Source organism: Gadus morhua, chromosome 14 (assembly GCF_902167405.1).
Source record: "Gadus morhua chromosome 14, gadMor3.0, whole genome shotgun sequence".
Lineage (NCBI taxonomy): Eukaryota > Metazoa > Chordata > Actinopteri > Gadiformes > Gadidae > Gadus > Gadus morhua.
Genome location: NC_044061.1, coordinates 11,311,238 through 11,330,563, shown reverse-complemented (window position 1 = coordinate 11,330,563; position 19,326 = coordinate 11,311,238). Strand labels below are relative to the sequence as shown.

General features: G+C 42.2%; 2 protein-coding genes across 5 annotated transcripts; one reads left to right on the top strand and one right to left on the bottom strand.

Moving 5' to 3' along the window:
• Window positions 1–14: 14 nt before the first annotated feature.
• On the top strand, window positions 15–4,238 carry dkk3a (dickkopf WNT signaling pathway inhibitor 3a). Of its 2 annotated transcripts, XM_030376585.1 has the most exons (7): window positions 15–519; window positions 702–800; window positions 885–959; window positions 1,555–1,647; window positions 2,060–2,204; window positions 2,800–2,956; window positions 3,068–4,238. In XM_030376585.1, exons 1-7 carry the CDS (start codon window positions 211–213, stop codon window positions 3,153–3,155), a joined length of 966 nt encoding a protein of 321 aa, XP_030232445.1. In that variant the 5' UTR covers window positions 15–210; the 3' UTR covers window positions 3,156–4,238. The 2 variants fall into 2 exon arrangements, with proteins under 2 accessions (XP_030232445.1, XP_030232446.1); XM_030376586.1 differs by lacking the exon at window positions 702–800.
• Window positions 3,819–18,674, bottom strand: usp47 (ubiquitin specific peptidase 47). Of its 3 annotated transcripts, none has more exons than XM_030376582.1 (29): window positions 18,400–18,674; window positions 16,148–16,207; window positions 15,156–15,350; window positions 14,574–14,687; window positions 14,296–14,449; window positions 14,102–14,198; window positions 13,865–14,010; window positions 13,279–13,358; window positions 12,591–12,740; window positions 12,299–12,394; window positions 12,044–12,196; window positions 11,757–11,930; window positions 11,212–11,343; window positions 11,023–11,099; window positions 10,570–10,625; window positions 10,145–10,257; window positions 9,897–10,004; window positions 9,433–9,640; window positions 9,059–9,174; window positions 8,742–8,861; window positions 7,812–8,625; window positions 7,326–7,501; window positions 7,137–7,217; window positions 6,924–7,039; window positions 6,664–6,782; window positions 6,102–6,232; window positions 5,848–5,895; window positions 5,621–5,751; window positions 3,819–5,275 (listed from the first exon to the last, which is right to left on the bottom strand). In XM_030376582.1, the coding sequence occupies exons 1-29, from the start codon at window positions 18,442–18,444 to the stop codon at window positions 5,101–5,103; spliced, it is 4,185 nt and encodes a 1,394-aa protein (XP_030232442.1). In that variant the 5' UTR covers window positions 18,445–18,674; the 3' UTR covers window positions 3,819–5,100. The 3 variants fall into 3 exon arrangements, with proteins under 3 accessions (XP_030232442.1, XP_030232443.1, XP_030232444.1); XM_030376583.1 differs by having other exon boundaries at window positions 11,757–11,927; XM_030376584.1 differs by lacking the exon at window positions 16,148–16,207.
• Between the last annotated feature and the right edge of the window lie 652 nt (window positions 18,675–19,326).

The window sequence follows — 19,326 nt, the reverse complement described above, 5'->3', positions numbered from 1 at the left end:
CATGCAAGTACTGTCCCATTTTCAACAGATAGCGCAGTTGCGATGACAGGACTCGCGTGTGGCTCTCTTGAGTTTTGTAGCCGGTTAAGTTGATTTGGCAAGTTCATTAGGTTTCATTGTGATCTGATGTTGAGCCCTGACGTTATAGCGCATTTGCTCTAAGGCGTGACTATATAAATTGTTAAATATAGGCTGATTCACATTTATTGAATGGCTTTAGGGTTAGCTTTGCGCACCTCTTCGGACAGCACCAACACCACCGGCACCACCACACCCACACTGCTCCGCTGCAGCAGTGGTATGATGTTGCGGTTGTTAGCCCTAGGGTTCTTGGGTGTTACCATAACACCCGTCGTTTGTATCCTCCCTGAGATACAAAATAACGGTATTCATCACATTCTGGATTATAATTCGTATCATGTTGATGTCGAGACTTCGATGGACAACAATGTTGTCGAGACGGTCACGGAGCATCCTGCCGAGAACAAGCGAGAGGAATTCGAAGACGCATCTAATCAAGTGAGCAGACAAGCAACGTCGCAATTCATATAGGCGTATGTAAAGGATACAGACAAGTCTAGTTTATTTGCCAAGTTATTGGCCTTGGTCATCTTTGGGATGTCACTCACGAGAATGTATTCTGTTCATAAAAAGTTTCCTTCCTTTTTTTGATAATTGATGAAAAAGTGTATTCTTTCTAGGTTAACCAGGGTGACCAGAAAATACAATCAAACGTTTATAATGAAACGGGCTCGGAAAAAGTGGTTGTTGGCAATCATTCAGTGCAAATTTTCGACAAGGTAAGTAGGCCTGATCAAATAGGCCTATGCAACATATGATGTGAATGATGCAAATTATTTCTCCCTATCCCATCCCCTGTGCAGATATTAGACAATAATATTCCCACTGGGGATACAGAAGAAGACTTTAACAGCCAAGTCGTTCGGGCCAACGGCAAGGTAGGCCTATATTTGATTCTCATTTATATTCATAGGTTTATATTAAGGCTTGTGTTTAGAATACATAAAGCAAAATATAAGGTATGGCCTAATTGTTCTTCTAATGCATCCTGTGAAATTACCTCGTACTGAAAGTCAGAAATCTGTTGAGTGATTTACAAACAATTCTGTAATTGTATTCCAACCGCATGCCTACGCCTATTAATTCAAAGCCAATACAATCCACGTATTCTATTTCTTTAGGCCTATTTGTTTGTCTACTTCTTCAACTCCATATTGAAGATGGATCAGTTAGTTTGCCTGATTTACATGACAATTTCCTCCCCCATTCATTCAAGAATAAAATGTCCAAGTGGACATTTTTGTCATTAGCAGGTTAATGCTTTGGAAAAATAACATCTCCTAAAAAGGGTTTCCTCAATGTTTTTCTGAAATCACATGATAAAATTTCAAATCTAAAACACACCATCTGTTCACTGTATTCCACAGAATTTATTTGCTTAAAATTATTTTATCAAATAAAAAAAGAAAGTTGGCTAACATTGATCCATCCATTTCATCTCATTAGTTTGTTTCCTTCACCCTTCTTATGTAGGAGTGCATCATCGCTGAAGACTGTGAGAGGGGAAGGTACTGTTTCTATGACACACAAAACTCAAAGTGTCTCCCTTGCAAAGCTCTTGATGTGGTAGGTAGAACACACACACACACACACACACACACACACACACACACACACACACACACACACACACACACACACACACACACACACACACACACACACACACACACACACACAGTACGTATACTAAATCACACACTGATTATATTTCATAATGGACTGCATTGCAGTGTTTTCACCAGCGTAATTGGAGTGGCATCCATCGTCAGTGGTCTCAGTGTTGCAGACAACACATGTCAAGGTTAAGTTGGAACTGGTGCCTCTCTCTGCTATGAGACATACACGTTGAAAGTGTTGAGTGTTGCGGAATAAAAAAAAATGACAGCATCCACTTTATACAAACACAGCAGTGTGATTTGTGTGTTTTGCATAAGCATTCCCATTTATGGAGTCCCTGTATGGTAATGTGTTGCAGCCCTGCACCAAGGATGCGGAGTGCTGCGATGGGCACATGTGTGTGTGGGGACAGTGCAGTCCCAACGCTACCAAAGGGGAGGCTGGCAGAATATGTCATTACCAGGGTGACTGCAATGAAGATCTTTGTTGTGCTGTTCATAAAGGTAAAAGGCCTTTGACATGATTAGAATGTAGGTTTGAATAACCTGTAGGTAAATTGTAGGTAAATTGTAAGAGTAATAATTAAAGTGTGAATTTTTACAAATGCAATACCCACCCATCAGCTATTAGTGTTAGAAATGCTCTGTGAGAATATCTGTTGTAGTTTGACTGTGCATCTGTCTATGCATGATACTCTTTCAATTTTTGGTCATTCCCGCTCATTTCTAACCAATCAGTGCACCTCTTCCTCGATTGGTTCCGAGAATCCATCTTGCCTGTGAACCACATTTACGTACACTGCGTTACCATGGCTGGCTCCCACACAAAATAACAACCCTTCTCACTGGCAGGGGATCGTATGGAAGGAGCAGATTTTATAGGGGGGATATCCCCCCAAAAAACAGTTGACATTATAACTCTTAATCTAACTTACAGCACCTTTTACTTCTCCCCTTTCAATGACTCAATACACTGATTAGCATTTCATCAATGTTTGCATATGTATTTGGATGATAATATAGGTTGGCAATTAGGTTGCTGCTGAATGAAACCATTCTGATTTTGCGTTTGTTTACTGTGGTGTTCGGGGGGGCTCAGCTCTGCTATTTCCAGTCTGCTCAGCCAAGCCCATTGAGCGTGAGCGCTGCTTAGGCCCCTCAAACCACCTGACGGAAAGGATGTCCATAGACGGGAAGGGAGAAGGACCACTGGAGCACTGCCCCTGTGTAGGTGATCTGCACTGCCAGCCCCTCGGGTAAGTCTGGGTAATCTAATGACCACGCAGTGGTCATAAGACACACCAAACAGGTACAGTGTACCTATAGGAAGTATTGGCTTTAAATCTGCATTGTGTCTTGGTTGACAGACGCGGCTCCCTGTGTCTTCAGGGACCGAAATCTAGCGAAGAGGACCTGGCTGACACTCTTTACTCAGAGATCGACTACATCGTCTAGACTATTTTTTCCTAAGAATTAAATTGGATATCATTGAGCAGTTCAGATGCTTGCAAAATCTGGGACACTGCGAACATCACTCATTGAGAAAATCAAATCAATTACATATCCCAAGAATAAGGCACTAAAAACGTTACACCTCCAAGTTATTACAGGCTGGCTCCTAACACGGATGTTCAGCACGGAGGCTTGACCATATTCACTGCTAGACAAATTGTAGCATGCAGTTGCGGCTGTTCCAGGCTATGGCTCAACATTCAGTTCCAGGATGTACTGGGTACCTATTACTACCTTATTACAATGTTATTGCAGGCTCGTTAGACCTTGTGAGACCCTATAACCCTATAACTCATCAGCCACCATCACCCACCACCGCAAACACTTTATAAAAGCTTATTTGCACTCGTCTTCCTGGCTGTCCACACCATGTTTAGGCCTTATGTCAGTGCCTGATTGCATCAAATCAGGAGTGTAAGACACAAGAGCTATGCAGAAAATAACTACGGCCTTCAGATTTGGTGAAATGTACACTAGATCAATTTGTTCTAATCAGCATTATTTGTACATTGTACAACTCTTGCTTAATAAATATTCAAAAAACATTTGGTTTTCGCATCATTTCTTTTGAAATTATGTTCAATATAAATTGCTAGAAAACTCCAATTATGAAAAAATTATTTTATTCAACTCTAAAATTCTGATACTATGTTCACACAGGATTTTAATTCTTAAAGAAATACAAATAAACAAAAAAAACAAAATCAGATATTGGCATTTCTACAGTGAACAGCTGGTGGGCAGCACCAGAAGGCCAGCAGTGCTGAAGGACTTGGTTTAGCGCGGCTGGGTGACGCCCAAAATGTATAGCAAGTTCAGCAGGCTCTACACCCCTGGGAGTCAGGACTATCAAGCAGCAGCCAGTAGAAGCGCCAAAACGTGATTCTGTCTCATCACAAAACAACCTTGCCCTGCAGATTTTAACGACCCGTGCGCCCACGCCAGTGCTCCCACTAGAAGGTACGCATTGCGTTCACACGCAACACACAGAAAAAAACCAACTCATCGTTGCCAGCAAAAAAAAAAGGTTAAATAGGGATGAGGTGTGCCAGAGTTCTTCTGCAGAACCCGATCGGAGCATTAGGTCTGCAGCAAATCAATAATTTACAAAACAAAAAGGATTCTTAACATAGCCTGCTTGGCTTTGTTTCACTGTTCCAGGTGATGATGTGATGAACCAATAGCCTATTTAACAGATTATAATATATAAAAGGATATAAAGGAAAACTCTGCTTATGAAATAACCCACCAAATTCGAAAAAGCTTTGTACCACCAAATTTTGGAATTTAAAATTGCAAAAATAAGTGCAAACAATAAATGGGACGTTTCAAAAAGTTCATTAAGGATACATGTTTAAGCTCTTTCTTGCACACATGGGTGGTTCCATCGTCGTAAGGAGATGGTAAGGTAGACCTAAATCTTCTATAGCAAAGGAGTGCCGCGACGATAGAATAACGCTAAACTCACGGATGACGTGATGGTTTCCAATGAATCTAACGACAAAATTAGGAAGCAAAACACTCAAGAGGTTACAAGAAGGGCTTTCTTTAAAGGACACATGGAGACAGTGATTTCATACTCTCCTGTTTCACAGTTCTATCCGTGCAGTGTGTATCTGTGGCCTTATTTTCAATGGATTCGTCTAAACGATGTTCATCTTTAAATGTCATAGCTTCTGTACTTCCCTTTAAAACTTTACAGTACATTACACTATAGTGCACAGATGGGACTTCTGAGCCAATCTCTTCCCTGCTGGAGAGAGTGACCACGGGTTTTACTGCACAGCACTGCTTTGAAGTTGAAGACACCCATACGGACACCCCAGTGTCCCCGGACAACTACACTGTAGCAAGAAGAGAATCCAAAACAGCAGCAGGGGTGTGCGTCTCAGTCCTGTGCCGAGTCTTTAGCAGGGCCCCCGTCCAGGTAGATCTTGAGGGCCTTTTCTTTGCGTGGAGAGTAGCTGACCCGGTGTCCGGTCTTTAGCAGGCGGCTGCTCTCCTTCTTGATGAGCACGCTGCGCTCGTCCTCGGACATGTCCATCAGTTCCTCAGTGCTATCCCTAAAGGGCATATCATTTGTACATGTTTCTGATTTGTGAACGTAGTTGTGAGTCCATTTCTTACGGTTTCATTCGAAGAAAAGGGAAATTAATTGTGATTGCAATACTATTATATCACGATCATTTGTAATGTGTTTGTTGTGTTTTTTTATGGTTATGCATTATTATATATATTATATATATTATTATACAACAATGCTTTAAATGTGGTTGGAATATTGAGACATAGAGCATGTAACTCATCCCAACACCAGAAGAAAAAAACGGAAATTGTACTTCTATGCTTCAAACGTTATGCTTTTTAACATGAGAAACACGTTGAGGTGAGGAACACTGTAAATGTACCTGTAGAAGACCACAGCCCCGTCGTCGCAGATGTACAGAGGCCAAACATTGAGAGTAGACACCTTTGGGTTCCAATCCAGATCCTGATGAATCTCCAACACTGAGATGTCACAAGGAAAGGTTCCTCTCCCCTGCACAACCCGAGACATAAATGCTTTCATCAGCTTGCCAACAGGAAGAAATACACAAAACAAGTGCGAGTTCAAGCCTGTCTCTTTGTAACATACCTTTGCAAACTCCAGGTTCTCAAGCGGTATTCCACTTATTTCACAGAGCTGCAAAGACACAGGAAGAGAGTGTTTCAAGATCAGCCTTTTAACTCCCGCACTACCAACACATCCTGCCTCCAGTTTACCCAGGCAAAATGACAACTCTTGAAGTTGATTATAAAGGATGCCTTACATATAGTGTCAAGAGAAGAGTAGAGAGCCTTGCTGTTCTTTGAGTATACATAAGTACACAGAAGAGGGGGCTGCCTCACCTTTTCCTTGAGCTCTTCCACGCTGCTGCTCTCCAGAACCACCTCACGGAAGGCCTCCAGCTTCATGTGGGTGGGGCTCCAGCGTCTGGTGAGCACAGCCAGCTGGGACATGGACTTCATCTTCTCTGGTTCTGGTGGAGCGGAGCAGGATGACCATGGTTCAACAGCAGTGGGGGGGGGGGTACTCAATTAGGTTGATTCATGAAAGAAGCAAGATTATTTGCTGCCATAATACTTGTATGGTCGAAAAGTGTTTTCTTTTTGCAACAAAACAAACCACGCCAGAATCCTACATTTTATCTCAGTGGATGCAAAGTAATGACATTGTCCTACAAAGAGGGCTATAGTGTATAGTCACCAAAGTCTTGCAAAAAAAACCATATCATATTGCAATATTTACAAAATCGCAATTATGCATAACATTGGCCCTAAAAAAAATCGATGTCCTATCGTATCATGAGGTGCCTGCCTATAACAGTCTGTAATGTACAGTTATTGACTGAAAAAAACAACAACAAAATGTCGTTCCATCTATCTTCCATCATATGAAGCTTGTTCTTACCGTCGAGGACCTCCAGAAAGACCTCCCAGTTGGAGGAGATGTTGATGTCTTCCTCGTAGACATGGTAGTCCAGGAACACTGTTCCTGGGTTCTTCCACGTCTTCTTCCTGAGTCGGAACCTGGTCACACACACAGACACACACACAAAAACACACAAACAAATGTACACAGTGCATTAAATGCCAGAAAATGAATTACAGTACCAGAATTCAGTACTTCGTATACAGTTTGCGATAGTTGGTACACCAAAACAATCTCACCTGTCAATGCTGAGATCAAGCTTACACTGTTCTTTTACTTGTGGAAGCAGTTCTTCTTTAGACTGCCTCACAGTCATGCCTTTTGCAAACACTGTATCCACAAGAAATTTACAGGGCTGGGGATATAAAAAGAAAGGGTAAAAAGTACGGTAAGCAGAAAGTATTGTTGATAGCTGCAAATGAAAAAATAATAATAATTCAAGAATTGCATACCTCCGCTTCGTTCACCAGTAGTTGGTACACTTTCACTCTGTACTCCCCTTTCTTCAGTGCTCTTCCTAGTCGGATTGTTATCTGCATTGTGTAAAATTCACAGCCCTCATCATCATCAGAGTCTGTACCCTCAGACAAGTTTACAAGACAGACGCAATGTGACACAGGGTCTACTCTAAGAATACAGACCTTATTATCGTCGGAGAAGGATGAGAGGGTTTCGTTAAGCCGTACGCTCTCAAACTCTTGGTTGTTGGCATACACGCGGAACACCTTGAACTGGCTGGAGCCCACTCCTACGAAGGGCTCCATGTTCTGCTTGAAGGCTGCCAGTGTAATCCGCTTATCCACATGGACGATTATACCTGGGGGGCACAGATTAGCCATGATGACCACCCATTCACTTAAAAATATTATTATATACATAAGCTTCGCTGATCAAACTAAAAACGGTGAAAAGGCCCAGTGGCACTTTAAAAGCATCCCATACCCGCTGCTGTACATTAAAAGTGATAAAACAACACAAGCAGCTTTCCACTTTGGTTCTCAAATACAAATCTTTGGTAAATCACCCCCATTAATGTGTTTTAATCTTTCCTTATCCACAAACTTTTCTGAATTGACAACCATTCTCTTCATAAATATTTCGAGACATAAAAAGAAAGCAGCATGTACATTTCTGAGCGTCTCCGGATGCCTCGCCCTGGTTGCGCGGCTCGGACACCCTGAAGTACATGAACGGCGTGCTGCTCGCTTTGCTTTTGCCGTTGTCGTCGTACTCGCTGTCCGTGCCGGAGTCCTCCTCCGCCGTGTCCCAGGTCTCCTTCTTGCCCTCGTGGGCCTTGGAGCGGCGGCTGCTGGTGATGCTGTGCGAGTCCAGCCCGTTGGCCAGCTGGATGGGCCCGCTGTCGGCGTTGCACAGTGTGTCGCTGCTGTGGCTGGAGCTCAGGATGTCACTGTCCACCGAGCTGGTGCTGCGGTCGTTGTGCACCTCCGAGTCGGAGCGCTCCTCGCCGGCGTACTGGTTGTCGGGGTCCGAGGCAGGGCCGGCACTGCCCCCCGCGGCCGCGGCCTGGATCCGGTCCTCCAGCTCGCGGTTGTCCGCTGCAGCCGACGCGGAGGAGCCAGAGTCCAGTTCCTGAGTGGGGGACTCGATGTGCTCGAAGTCGCTAGTGTCCGAGCTCTTCTGGCTGTCGCTGTTGCTAGAGCCCTGCTGCTGCTGCTGGTAGGAGAGGCTCTTGAGCTTCTCTGTGCTCTCCTCCAGGATCGCCTCGACAGGCTTCCTGGCGGCCTTTGAGCCCTCAAAGGAGCCATCCGAGCCACCGGCTGCTTTCTGGCCAGCAGTTCTGTTGAACAGGGTACCAGGCAACTGCTCCGGAAGCAGTACCATCAGTCGAATCGTGTTACCATGTCGATCCAGCAATTTCCACAAGTGAGAGTCAGTGAATGGGAGCTGTTGGTCTGGGGAATCCGAGCTCTCGACGAAAATCTGAGGAGCAATCACAACGAGAAAGGATTGAGTGAGTGTATTGGCAAAGTAAGACAAGCTAAATGCAAAACTGTTGGTTAGGAAAAAAAAAAGAATGTGAAAAAGGGCAACCGCACCTTGTTGCTTCTGAAGAAGCCTTCGGCTTTCAGAGTCTTGTTTGGAACAAAGAGGAGGCGGAGGTCGTTGTAGCAGCGTTCCAGCACCACACGCATGGTCTCCGCACAGAGCCCCGTGGCCTGGAGAACACATGACAACAGCGCACACCAAAGATAGTCACACACAAAGCCCCCACTGTTCACTCTCAGGCTGTGATGGTGTACACAATCTTGAAACCGAGGTCCCATAGGTGCACACATTCTTTCAGATATAACTTGCCATTTGCAAAGACTTACTCCAAGACTTACTGGGACAAGGGAAACAAAACAACAGCTACCTGTGCGATGAGCTGCTTGAATTCCGCAATGCTCTGGTTCAGGAAAGCCCGGACACTGACGGGAGGAACGATAGTGTCGTTCTTCAGATCCACGACGTGAACCTTCACCATCACCTCTGCAGACACACCACCCAGGAACGACACACATTGGAATGATGAATGCCCAAGAAAATGACTGTAGAAGTACACTTGTTGCATCCAGCAAACAGTTTGCAAAATCATGAAAGTTCATTATCATTATAATATAATCTGCTATAAATAATCTTGATTAGCGCAAAAAGAAGAAGATATAGCCATACAGATAAACATCTCACTCTGAAAATGATAATAGCAAAGGTTTTAAAGTGGTCTACATAGTCTAGTGTCCTACTGACCTCCAGGTCTGTACGGCTGAAACACCTGCTCTGGCCTGCGCGTCTCCAGCAGCAGGTCAAACATGTACGAGGTCTTGACTCCTCCCAGCAGCATGCCCATGGGCGTGTCCTCATCATCCTCATACGAGAGCTCCAGATACTCATGGAACTCGTCGTACTTCACCAAGCGACAACAGTCTAGAGGAACCACTCCCTCCAGCTCCAGCAGCTACGGGACGAAACAATACGAGCACATGACCCACCTGCTTATCTTGATTTTAGAGCAGAATGATCTCTGATCTTAAGTCCTATAAAACAATGGGATCAAAGCACATGCTTATCTTGACATCAGAGGTGATTCTGATCCAAAGCCCTATAAACCAACGGGAAAGTATTCCCTTTATAACTCATCTTTTGTTGCGTTATTCGTTTGCTTTAATGAACAAACGACACAAGCTACCCGTCTTGCATTAGACGTAGCCTACCTTGTAGGCCATCTGTGTTGCCTCCCTAAGGGTTTTATCCTTGTGAACTTCCAGCTTGTTCTCAATCATGGTCATCATCTTCCCAGGATGCAGACAGAAGAGTTTAATCTGAGAAAGAAAGTGAGTACAAGAAAAAACAGTTAATGATCCCTTAAACCTTTAAATTCTTTAAAAAAAAAAAGTATGAAAGAAACAGACAGAACAGACTGAATTGGAACCCAAACCATAACCGAGAACCCGGTGGCTACCTTGCAAGTGTTGCGTTCAATCTCCCTCTGTCGCTTCTCCTGCTCCTCGGACTCCTTCTCCTTCTGGACCAAATACTTAATATGCTCGGGGAAGTCTTCCGGATCTAAATACTCTGTTGATCGTAGAGCGAGTGACAGACACCATACACAGATTCAGAGAGCAGAACGCAAGCTAACAAACAGCCCTTGAATTTACATTACAATGATGTCTATTGTGGCGTTGTTATGTACTAATGTAATGAGCTTGCGTCCAACGGGCTGAACCCAATAACTTGCCAGAGGTGGATATAATTGAATGACTCCAATCATACTGGTTATTTGATGACCAGCTGGATCAACAATTGCTGAATGTGACACCATATTGCCAACCTCAGTGGCCCTTTTTATGAGTTATATGAGTCTCAATTTAAGACTAAATCCCTTACTTGTGTTTCTTGAAGGATCTTTCAACCTATAAATCAGCATATAGGCATTCGTAGAGCTGTTGGAAAGGGGGGGGGGAGAAAGCATCAATATTAACTACATTTATAGTTTAATTATTTAATAATGTCAGGGTCTATTTTAGCCTTTTTGCATAATTAACTGATTATGTGTGCAAGGGCCATAAAGAGTCAGATGATTGGTAAAACCCTTAAAAAAAAACAACAGAAAATCAACAATACCCGATCAATTACCAGTATTTACATATAGAAAATAACATACCGGCAGGGATAATGAATATGACTGAGCTGTACATACATTATGCAATATAGGCAACCATGAAACCCTAGGGGGTTCAGACCCGTGGTTTCAAACCACTGGCTACTGTAGTTAAACGTTAGAAAGTTACTGAAACCAGTAAACCACATCAACCAGCAGTGATATGCACGCCGACTGACCTGGCGAAGGCACTGGAATAATAGCCTCTGCTTCCTGTCGACCCTCCGTATGTCTTCCTGATGTCTTCTAGGGAGATCTACACACACAGACACACAAACACGGTTGGCTTTCCACAGTTGAGCCTTGAGAATCGTTAGGTCTCATCATTCAATAGTGTTGGTTGAGGAAGACCTTTTGGTGATGCTTACCTTGCTAACATGCTGGTCGTTAAAACTGTACCACTGGCCATCAGTGAAGGATTTGATACAGGCGTAGTAGTGGCCACCTGCAGCACTCCCCGAGTGCACCATCACAGAGAAGAGCTCAAAAGTCAGCGAATTCTGCAGATGGTACAGAGGAAACATCAGACTGTAACGCAGATCACAACCACAATAGTAATTAAAAACCTGAACCCAACTCTGGGTGGGAAAAACCTCAGAACAGTCTCTCCTGGCTTTACTAAAACAGCATTGAGCATAGGCGCACCTCGCCACAAATGTAAACTATAGCATCAATTTGGTCAACGATACAAGATATTGTTGTGTGGTGTACGATTCACCGTTTCCTCTACACAAACTTTTACAAACTAAAGCATTGTTAACATTCGGGTGATGGCGTGCACATGGCTCTAAAGGCTCTTCAACACATTACATAATACCCTTGTGAACAGATGTTTTAGTAAAGCCAGATCAGAGTGTTGCGATGGTTTAACCACTCAGACAGTTTGGGCCTTTAAGTCTTAAGCAAATATTACCACTGTTTCAGCAACCTTGGGCTTCAAGCCCCGCTCGGCGCTGCCCGTGCTGTCTAAGCAGATGCCTTCATCAACACAGTCGTCTGTGGCGAAGTCATTACTCATCTGGTCGCTGTGGCAACTGCCTTCATTTTCTGCTCCACTGTCCGTGCAGCTTTCCGTCTGCGGTGACTTCTACGGAGAAAAGCATTTGCAGAAACCAATCAGGGCAAAAAACAAACAAAAACAATGATTCAAATTAATTTGGTCACTAAAAAATATAAATCAAGTGATGGCCATGCACTCACCTCGTCTTCTACATCCATGAAAGGACTCATGTCCAGCTCATCTGGGAAGGTCATTCGGTCGTTGAGTTTGATCCGATGCATAGTGGTGTAATCAAAGTCAAAGCGCTTGAGCTGTAGTGTCAGCAGGTACGGGAAGTGCAAAAACCTCAGTCCCTGAGAGGCGAGAGCATTGATTACAAACACGGTACAACAACGATTCACTAGCTTTGCTCAGCATCTTTGCTCCGTCTCAGTTTTTCTTTTTTGTATTCTCACCTTACGGGCATCACATTTTTTCTTGCATCGCTCACAGAAGTACTGGTTGGCCCCATCCAGGGTTTCTGGTTGGACGAATGCCTGCAAAGCCTCTTCCTGTGATGGAAAATACAGATGACACACCCTTATTGTTGCACAGAGTTTCAAGCTAGCTTAAAAAAAAAAAAAAAAAAAAAAAAAAGGGGATATGCAGAGAAGTACGGCCCAACACAGGTTTAGGGTTGCTTGCAATGGGGGGAAAAGAGGTACACAAGGTAGAGACACACAGCAGAGACACAAGACGTTGACGCACCACACTGCCGTAAACCTGGCTGGCTCCAAACGGTCGGATGACGAGAGGGATATCCAGGTAGGTGTCGTTTCTCCAGCTCTCGTTGCCACACTCCAGACAGCGTACGTAGTCCTTCAGCTTTCCCTGGTATAACTGGTTGATCAGGTCAGCCTGATGGGGAACCATCATGAAAGTCAAGGCATGTGGATTGTGACCAAATGGTAGACATAAATCTTGTGTACACAGCAATTAACATTAGGTACACAACCACATTAATACTTAAATAGTTGACACAAGCTTAGTTACCAATCTTTTAAACATCTGTTAGCAAACCTCTTGATGACTCATTGTACAAGTTATTCTTATGCTCGCCTAAAGGAGTTACTTTGGGTTCACTTTCAACCATAGAGACGGCCCCCGAGTCACCCTCCATAGAGCATGGGTTAATTGTGTCACAAACGTAGCAGAGGAGATCACATCTTCAGACACAGTAGCTGCCAGGCACAAAAAATAAAAAATAAAACACACACACACACACACACGCACACACATTTACAGTTGCTTTTTTTAGTTGGACCAACTCATGATATCAGAAATAGCAAGCCACCAGAGCTTTATTGACCCTCTCCCCTCGTCCTACAGTAGCCCTTTTGATTTAACTCATATGGGGCCATCTAGATGCAAGCGCAAAGGCTGTCACTTCTCTTACCTGTTCGGTCAGCTTCCATTTTTGTTCCAGGGCGTCAAACATGACTCTGCACAGCTCCTGGACATCATGCTGCTGCCAGGCTGAATTTATAAAAGAAAGTGAATATAATTAGAGGTACGGATAGTTAATTATTATACAAAAAATACTTTATTTTCCCATTAGGCTCGGAACAAAAGCATATAAACGTGAAATCTTACATTACACCATATGACTGTGAAAAATGACAAACAATGGAAATATTGTCATGTTTTCAGCTGATTTACTAGCCCTTGACAGAAAGAGAGAAAACTAAAAGCAAGGGGAACTGTCACACTGGGCTAATGTTAGTGTTGGAACACGGTCAAGGTCTATACAACATCTGTTTTTGCTGAGCATTTCAAAAAAAATAAATAATTGGATTGTTTACTTCAAATTGGAGAACTGAAATCCCCGCCCAATGAAGTAAATGTTCCAACATTTGCATGTTGTTTTGCGGAAACAAAAGATGATGTCGCAGGCTACGATTGTTTCATAACACTGGCATGGCGCAGTGCCATCTTGTATAAGGAAATGGCCTCGTGATGGTTTCTCTTTGTACAACACTCACCCTCACTACTGTCCCAGCCAAAACTCCTTGTCACATCTGTGGTCTCAATTGCCCGTTTCTTACTGGTCTGCAGCAGAACAAACAGTCTTTGTAACTGGTAAGGGATGCTGGAGACTTGGTCCTCTTCAGATTCCTCAAACTCCCAGCTGTAAAAAATTATTTGCATTGTAAAATATTTATCAATGCTAGCCTTACTATAAAATACAACGTTTATAGCATGAGCTTTGAACTCCTTACTTGTACAGTGCGTTTCTGAATTCTGGAGTCATAAACAGGGTTTGTAGGAGGCTGTTTAAATAGCAGGTCATAGCCTGATTCACCAAGCCTACGTATCCTGTGGCAAGATCAAAAAGAGGTTGGATGGAATGTGAATGTTATTCTTCCTGGTGGGGATATAACATATGAATCAGCCATCTGCCCCCCGGTCTCACCTGTCTCAGACTTGTTTAGTATCGAAGAGTAGGAGTACGAGGGGCTGCTGTAGTCATTGCTACATCCACCCGTGCTCTCTCTTGGCAATGGTCCGATGAAACGCTCTTGGGAACTATCATCCAAGCCACTGCTGTCTGCGGTCCCTGACTCATCCTGAGTGCAAAGGACACAAATAACAGGATTGCAGACAGTTCTGGCTATTGCAGCTGTGACACAAAAGTCCCCTAACCAAGAGTGGTTTATTTTTAATATTTACTGTGCGTAATTAGGCACTCACCGATGCCATCTGGGGTTGCTCTCCATCTCTGTCAGTGAGCTGTAGGAAATTCCTCTTCCCAGCTTCAAAACCAGACTCTGAGAGTGTAATCGCACTGCTTTGATCCAATGGGGTCTGGTAAAGAGTACATTACGTGGTCACAAAAACATGGTAACCGAATACATAACATGCTGGTTTTCAAACACACAGACACACATGTGAATGTACGTTGTTATATTATTAAGTTTAATGATGTTGTCACAAAAGTGTATGTTGAACCCAACAGTCTATCAACAAAGAGTGTTTGTGTTTTTTCTTTAGGAGCAGGCTGAGGAGTTATCAAGGCTTCAGTGGAAACAAGCCTTAATCCACTGACCTACTATGTGAGATAACAACACAGCAACCTGGGCTCTGGCCTGGATCAGTGGCAGGATTAGCAAAAGCTCATGTACCCAAAAGAGGAGTGCATTAAATACATGCACACAATACCCATAGAGCCCTTTCTGAGTAGACAGTGAGGACATGTTTAAATTTGTACGCTGCCCGTTCAGTAGACTCATTCGCAAAAATGGTTCAACTGCATTCTGGTTTAAATGGACTTACCATTTCGGATATGTTTCCCCATGCAAGGTCAAAGGTGCCGATCATATAGCCGGCTTTGTGGGCCACATCTTCGTGGAGTTTGGAGAGGGACGTGGATGCTGGAAGGTTGACGGTCAGCCTTTCGTTGACCGTCTTGGAGTTAGTGGTGTCCTGAATAATACACAGCACTCTGGGCTCCTCCGCAGCATTTTCTATCTGCAAATAAGAAAGAAAATAATTCACACATTGTCCAAGCGCCTGGTGTGCATTTAAGTGACTTCTTCCAAGATGCACTTATATAAAGCCTCAGGTTAGTATAAGAGAAAGGATGGAACATTCCTGTGGCTGTGTGTTCCACTGCCAACGTCATACTGTAGAGGAAAACGTCAACGGTACGATAGTAATTATTTTGTGCTATGAACCCCACTAGGAGGAATGCATCATTAAGCTTGATTAAAATAAACCCACAAGACATACAAAAATCCATTCCAATTCAGAAAACGAAGCCAAACAGTGACAAACGATTAGTCGGACCAAAACACAAATTAATCGGACAATCTGGATATAAAAGGGGTATAAACAACCATGGCATGGTGTTAATATTAGGTAACTAGGACTGATTGATACACAGGAATATGTCAAAATCAGGTCATTCAAAGCAGTGTAAAGGTTACACAATGACGCTGTGGGGGCAAACAGTTAACAGGCAACACATCGCTTTTTGTAGATTCATGTTCCGCACAGTACTTTAACTTAATAGTTACGGAATGCCGGCCTCCCTATAAACCTTATTTTTTTAAATAACTGAGCAAAGCCTGACACAACAGTAGAAGACTGGGTTATTGTCTGCCTTAGTTAAATAAATAAAGCATTCATATGCATGTGTGTGACTATCACAACCACCTGATGTCAGTGAGCAGTTAACATTCTCTGTAAGTTTTGGACGGTGAAATGGCGAATAAACAGATTGCATGCATATTGCAATCTCATGCACACAAATTTAATGTCTATACCTGGGAAAACTTCTTCTTCATCTCATCAAACAAAGACTGTCTGCAACTCCAAAACATACCCTAATAACCCAAGTGGGGATGTGGGGGTCAACACAAATGAAACCAAAAACATCTCCTAACCAATAAATTAATAAATAAAATTAAAAAACCAACCAAACAGGTTGAACTACATGCAACATAGACTGCAGTCCAGCTCAGCAGTTCACTTTCACCTTCTACCTACTAAACATACTATGATGCCATTGTAAAATAACATCATGGTTAGACAGAAAATAGGGATGGGAATTGGACGATAATCAAGTGAAGTAAATTTGTGTATTAATTCATGTATTCTAACAGAGCATTGCAGCACAATTAAATAACTTGATACTTATAGCCCAAAAAAGCATTGTAATAGAGCATTATTTGAATGGGTAGTTTCAAGGTGCAGGGCTCAGATTAAGCCCTGGATGAGGCAGCAGGACTATATAAAATTCTCTAGAAGCTATAAAAACATAATGACTGTTGCATAACGTACCTACAAGTGCTATAAAGTTCAAGTGCAGTTGTAAGTTATGAGAATATAAATCATTAAAACAAAATTGATAACAAAGGAAATTGTAAAATTCTCAATAGATTTGGCATTGCCAACGCTGACATTGCTGTTAATTGACAAAAAGAAGTAGGTATTTATTTACCAGGGACCAATTAAAAGCATCTTAGGCAAAAACAAATTACTCTGCCAAAAAAAATTCACCAGGCAATACAAATCTTGCTCAACATTCATTGATATTGTCTGTTTAAAACTCAAACAATCTTTATGCACAGGGTGCAGTTGCAGTTATCCTTATCATATAATCTTGTTGCACCCAAGTGGGTGGGAAACTAATGATTATTTGCTCCCCAGTCCCCACCCAAATCCACTGTGATGTTCAAATTATTAAACAAAATACATTTTGCCATTATGCCGTTAAAACATTGGAAGATAGTCAAAACAGGCCATATACATTTGTGCTATGAACTATAGACTATAGAAAAGGGACATCTCTGTGACTTTGTTCCATGTACCATGTTGGGACAAGAAGGCAAGTTCAACCACCAAAGGGACGCGTCCCAAAGCATTTCATAGGAGGTGTAAAGACATAAGAAAAATGTATGTCATATCAGTGTCATGTAATGTCAATTATTTATTTGTTTTAAAGAGCCCAATACTACCGCTATAAAAAGGATCACTACTGGCTCGTATAAAAAAGGTAGCTGAAATTACAAGTTCAATAAGCAAAAGATTTCAGTTCTCCAAGAAAAGCCTCGTTCGCCTTTTATTATTTCTGATGAAATAAGTAATAAAATAATGTTTGGTTTATAGAACAAATAGTTAAACATGAATACGTTAAAAATGCGTATGATGGATTGGATTAATGAAAAAATACTTTTATGAACTGTATAGGTAGATTAAAAAAATGTTCACAGCATAGGTCAAATAAACTAAAATCACGCGCTTTCATTGTACCAATATGAACTGGTTTAATGCATCCGATAGTCTGTCAAAAGCGAAAAGCTATTCATAAATAGTGAACCCTGAACGTGTGTGCGTGTGTCATCTTTTCTAGACGAGGAAATTCACAATGTCATCGAGTGTTAGCTCTACTACGATTCAGCGTTGTTGTTGACAGCAGAGATAAAGTCAAGTCAAGTGATTCTTTGAATGCACATTTTACCAAATGACACGATCTGGGATGGCTAGTAAATGCATTCGGGTTTATTTTTGACAACCGAGGTGTCCGTCGGTAAATGATAATAAACAGTCAGCCAACGTTAGCTCCGCCAGTAGCTAGGTAGCCAGAGCTGACCAGTAAACTGCTAGCTCTTTAACGTCACAGCTGGTTTTGTTTTTAGCTATATGTGGAATACTTGACAAGTCAAGGCGACTCACTATCCCCTTTAAAAAGATTCTTGTGAATCATTTAGTATTCGCCATAACCTCAGTGAGGTGATCTGAAAACCTATTTGTCATATTATCTGACCTGCACTTTAACTAACCAAGTGCTAACGCTAGCCAGAGATAGCTTTGTCGCGAAAGGCCGTTCTAGTCGCACGTAGCTAATGTTCAACGTTCGTGTTAACTACGAAGCCGTATAATCAAATGGGTTGCATGATGACTTGTTCGGACCAAACTTTCTTTTAAACAATAAACATTTTGTCATTGTCAGAAAGATGTTCAAATTAACGAGATGTCCTATCAAAGACATGTGAAGGGTCTATTAAAATCTCACCTCTTTGGGTACGAGCTGGTTCTCCTCGCTAGGCACCATTTCCATTTGGACGACAGTTTAGACACACGTCTAGGTAGACAGGGGTGTCAACGGTACAACATCACGGAGGTGGACACAGCCATGGTTTGTGTTTTGCTTGCGGTAGGTATGGTTAAACAGAAAACAAAATTCAACTTGCCGGAAGTTCGAGACTTATCAAACTGATCGCAACACTTTCTCTATTACACTGGTACACAAAGTAGCCTACTATCAATAAAGAAACATGGCCGGTGCGCAACTACGCGATACTTCAGTCAGTTCGTCCCTGCTCGCGTCACAGCCTAGGATGCGATGGTCAGAGCCATGGATGCGTGGCTGTTAATGATTTCGTTTGTTTGATATGCACAATTTAGAGTTAATCTTTATTTATGCATATATATATATATATATATATATATATATATATATATATATATATATATATATATATATATATATATATATATATAAAATAAAGGACTATTTGTACAATGCAACAAAGATATACACAACAGCACAAATAATGAACAACTTGCATGCAATCAGTGTTGCTTCATTTATTTTATAATAATGCATCATGTTTTGTATGTTGTTTCCCCCAGCAAATGGAGGTGACGTAGACAAGGGTCGTATAAATGGTAAGACATGTTTCCTGACGCTAGAGGTCAGTATAGCTAAATCTCAAATCGAATAGTCTGCCTGAATGGCAACATGAAAACAAATACCAATTTTGATGTATTTGGGTTTAGTTATTGAGAAGGTTCCTATTTTGGAACAGTAAATACAATTGCATAAATTGTGAAACCTGATAAATAAGTAAAATGTACATGCTATTATCACTGCACTGCTTATAAATTAGCATAATCATAATTCAGTTAAACCATAGTCGACAGATTGAAAAATAAAATG

Excerpts from the sequence above, each read along its gene's own strand:
- usp47 (XM_030376582.1), bottom strand. The coding sequence starts at position 18,444 with ATGGAAATGGTGCCTAGCGAGGAGAACCAGCTCGTACCCAAAGAG. Across the intron at positions 14,199-14,295 it reads ACTAAACAAGTCTGAGACAG|GATACGTAGGCTTGGTGAAT; the intron begins GTGAGACCGGGG and ends ATCTTGCCACAG. Across the intron at positions 12,741-13,278 it reads AATGGAAGCTGACCGAACAG|GCTGACCTGATCAACCAGTT; the intron begins GTAAGAGAAGTG and ends GTTCCCCATCAG.
- dkk3a (XM_030376585.1), top strand. The coding sequence starts at position 211 with ATGGCTTTAGGGTTAGCTTTGCGCACCTCTTCGGACAGCACCAACACC. Across the intron at positions 801-884 it reads CAGTGCAAATTTTCGACAAG|ATATTAGACAATAATATTCC; the intron begins GTAAGTAGGCCT and ends TCCCCTGTGCAG. Across the intron at positions 2,957-3,067 it reads CTGCACTGCCAGCCCCTCGG|ACGCGGCTCCCTGTGTCTTC; the intron begins GTAAGTCTGGGT and ends CTTGGTTGACAG.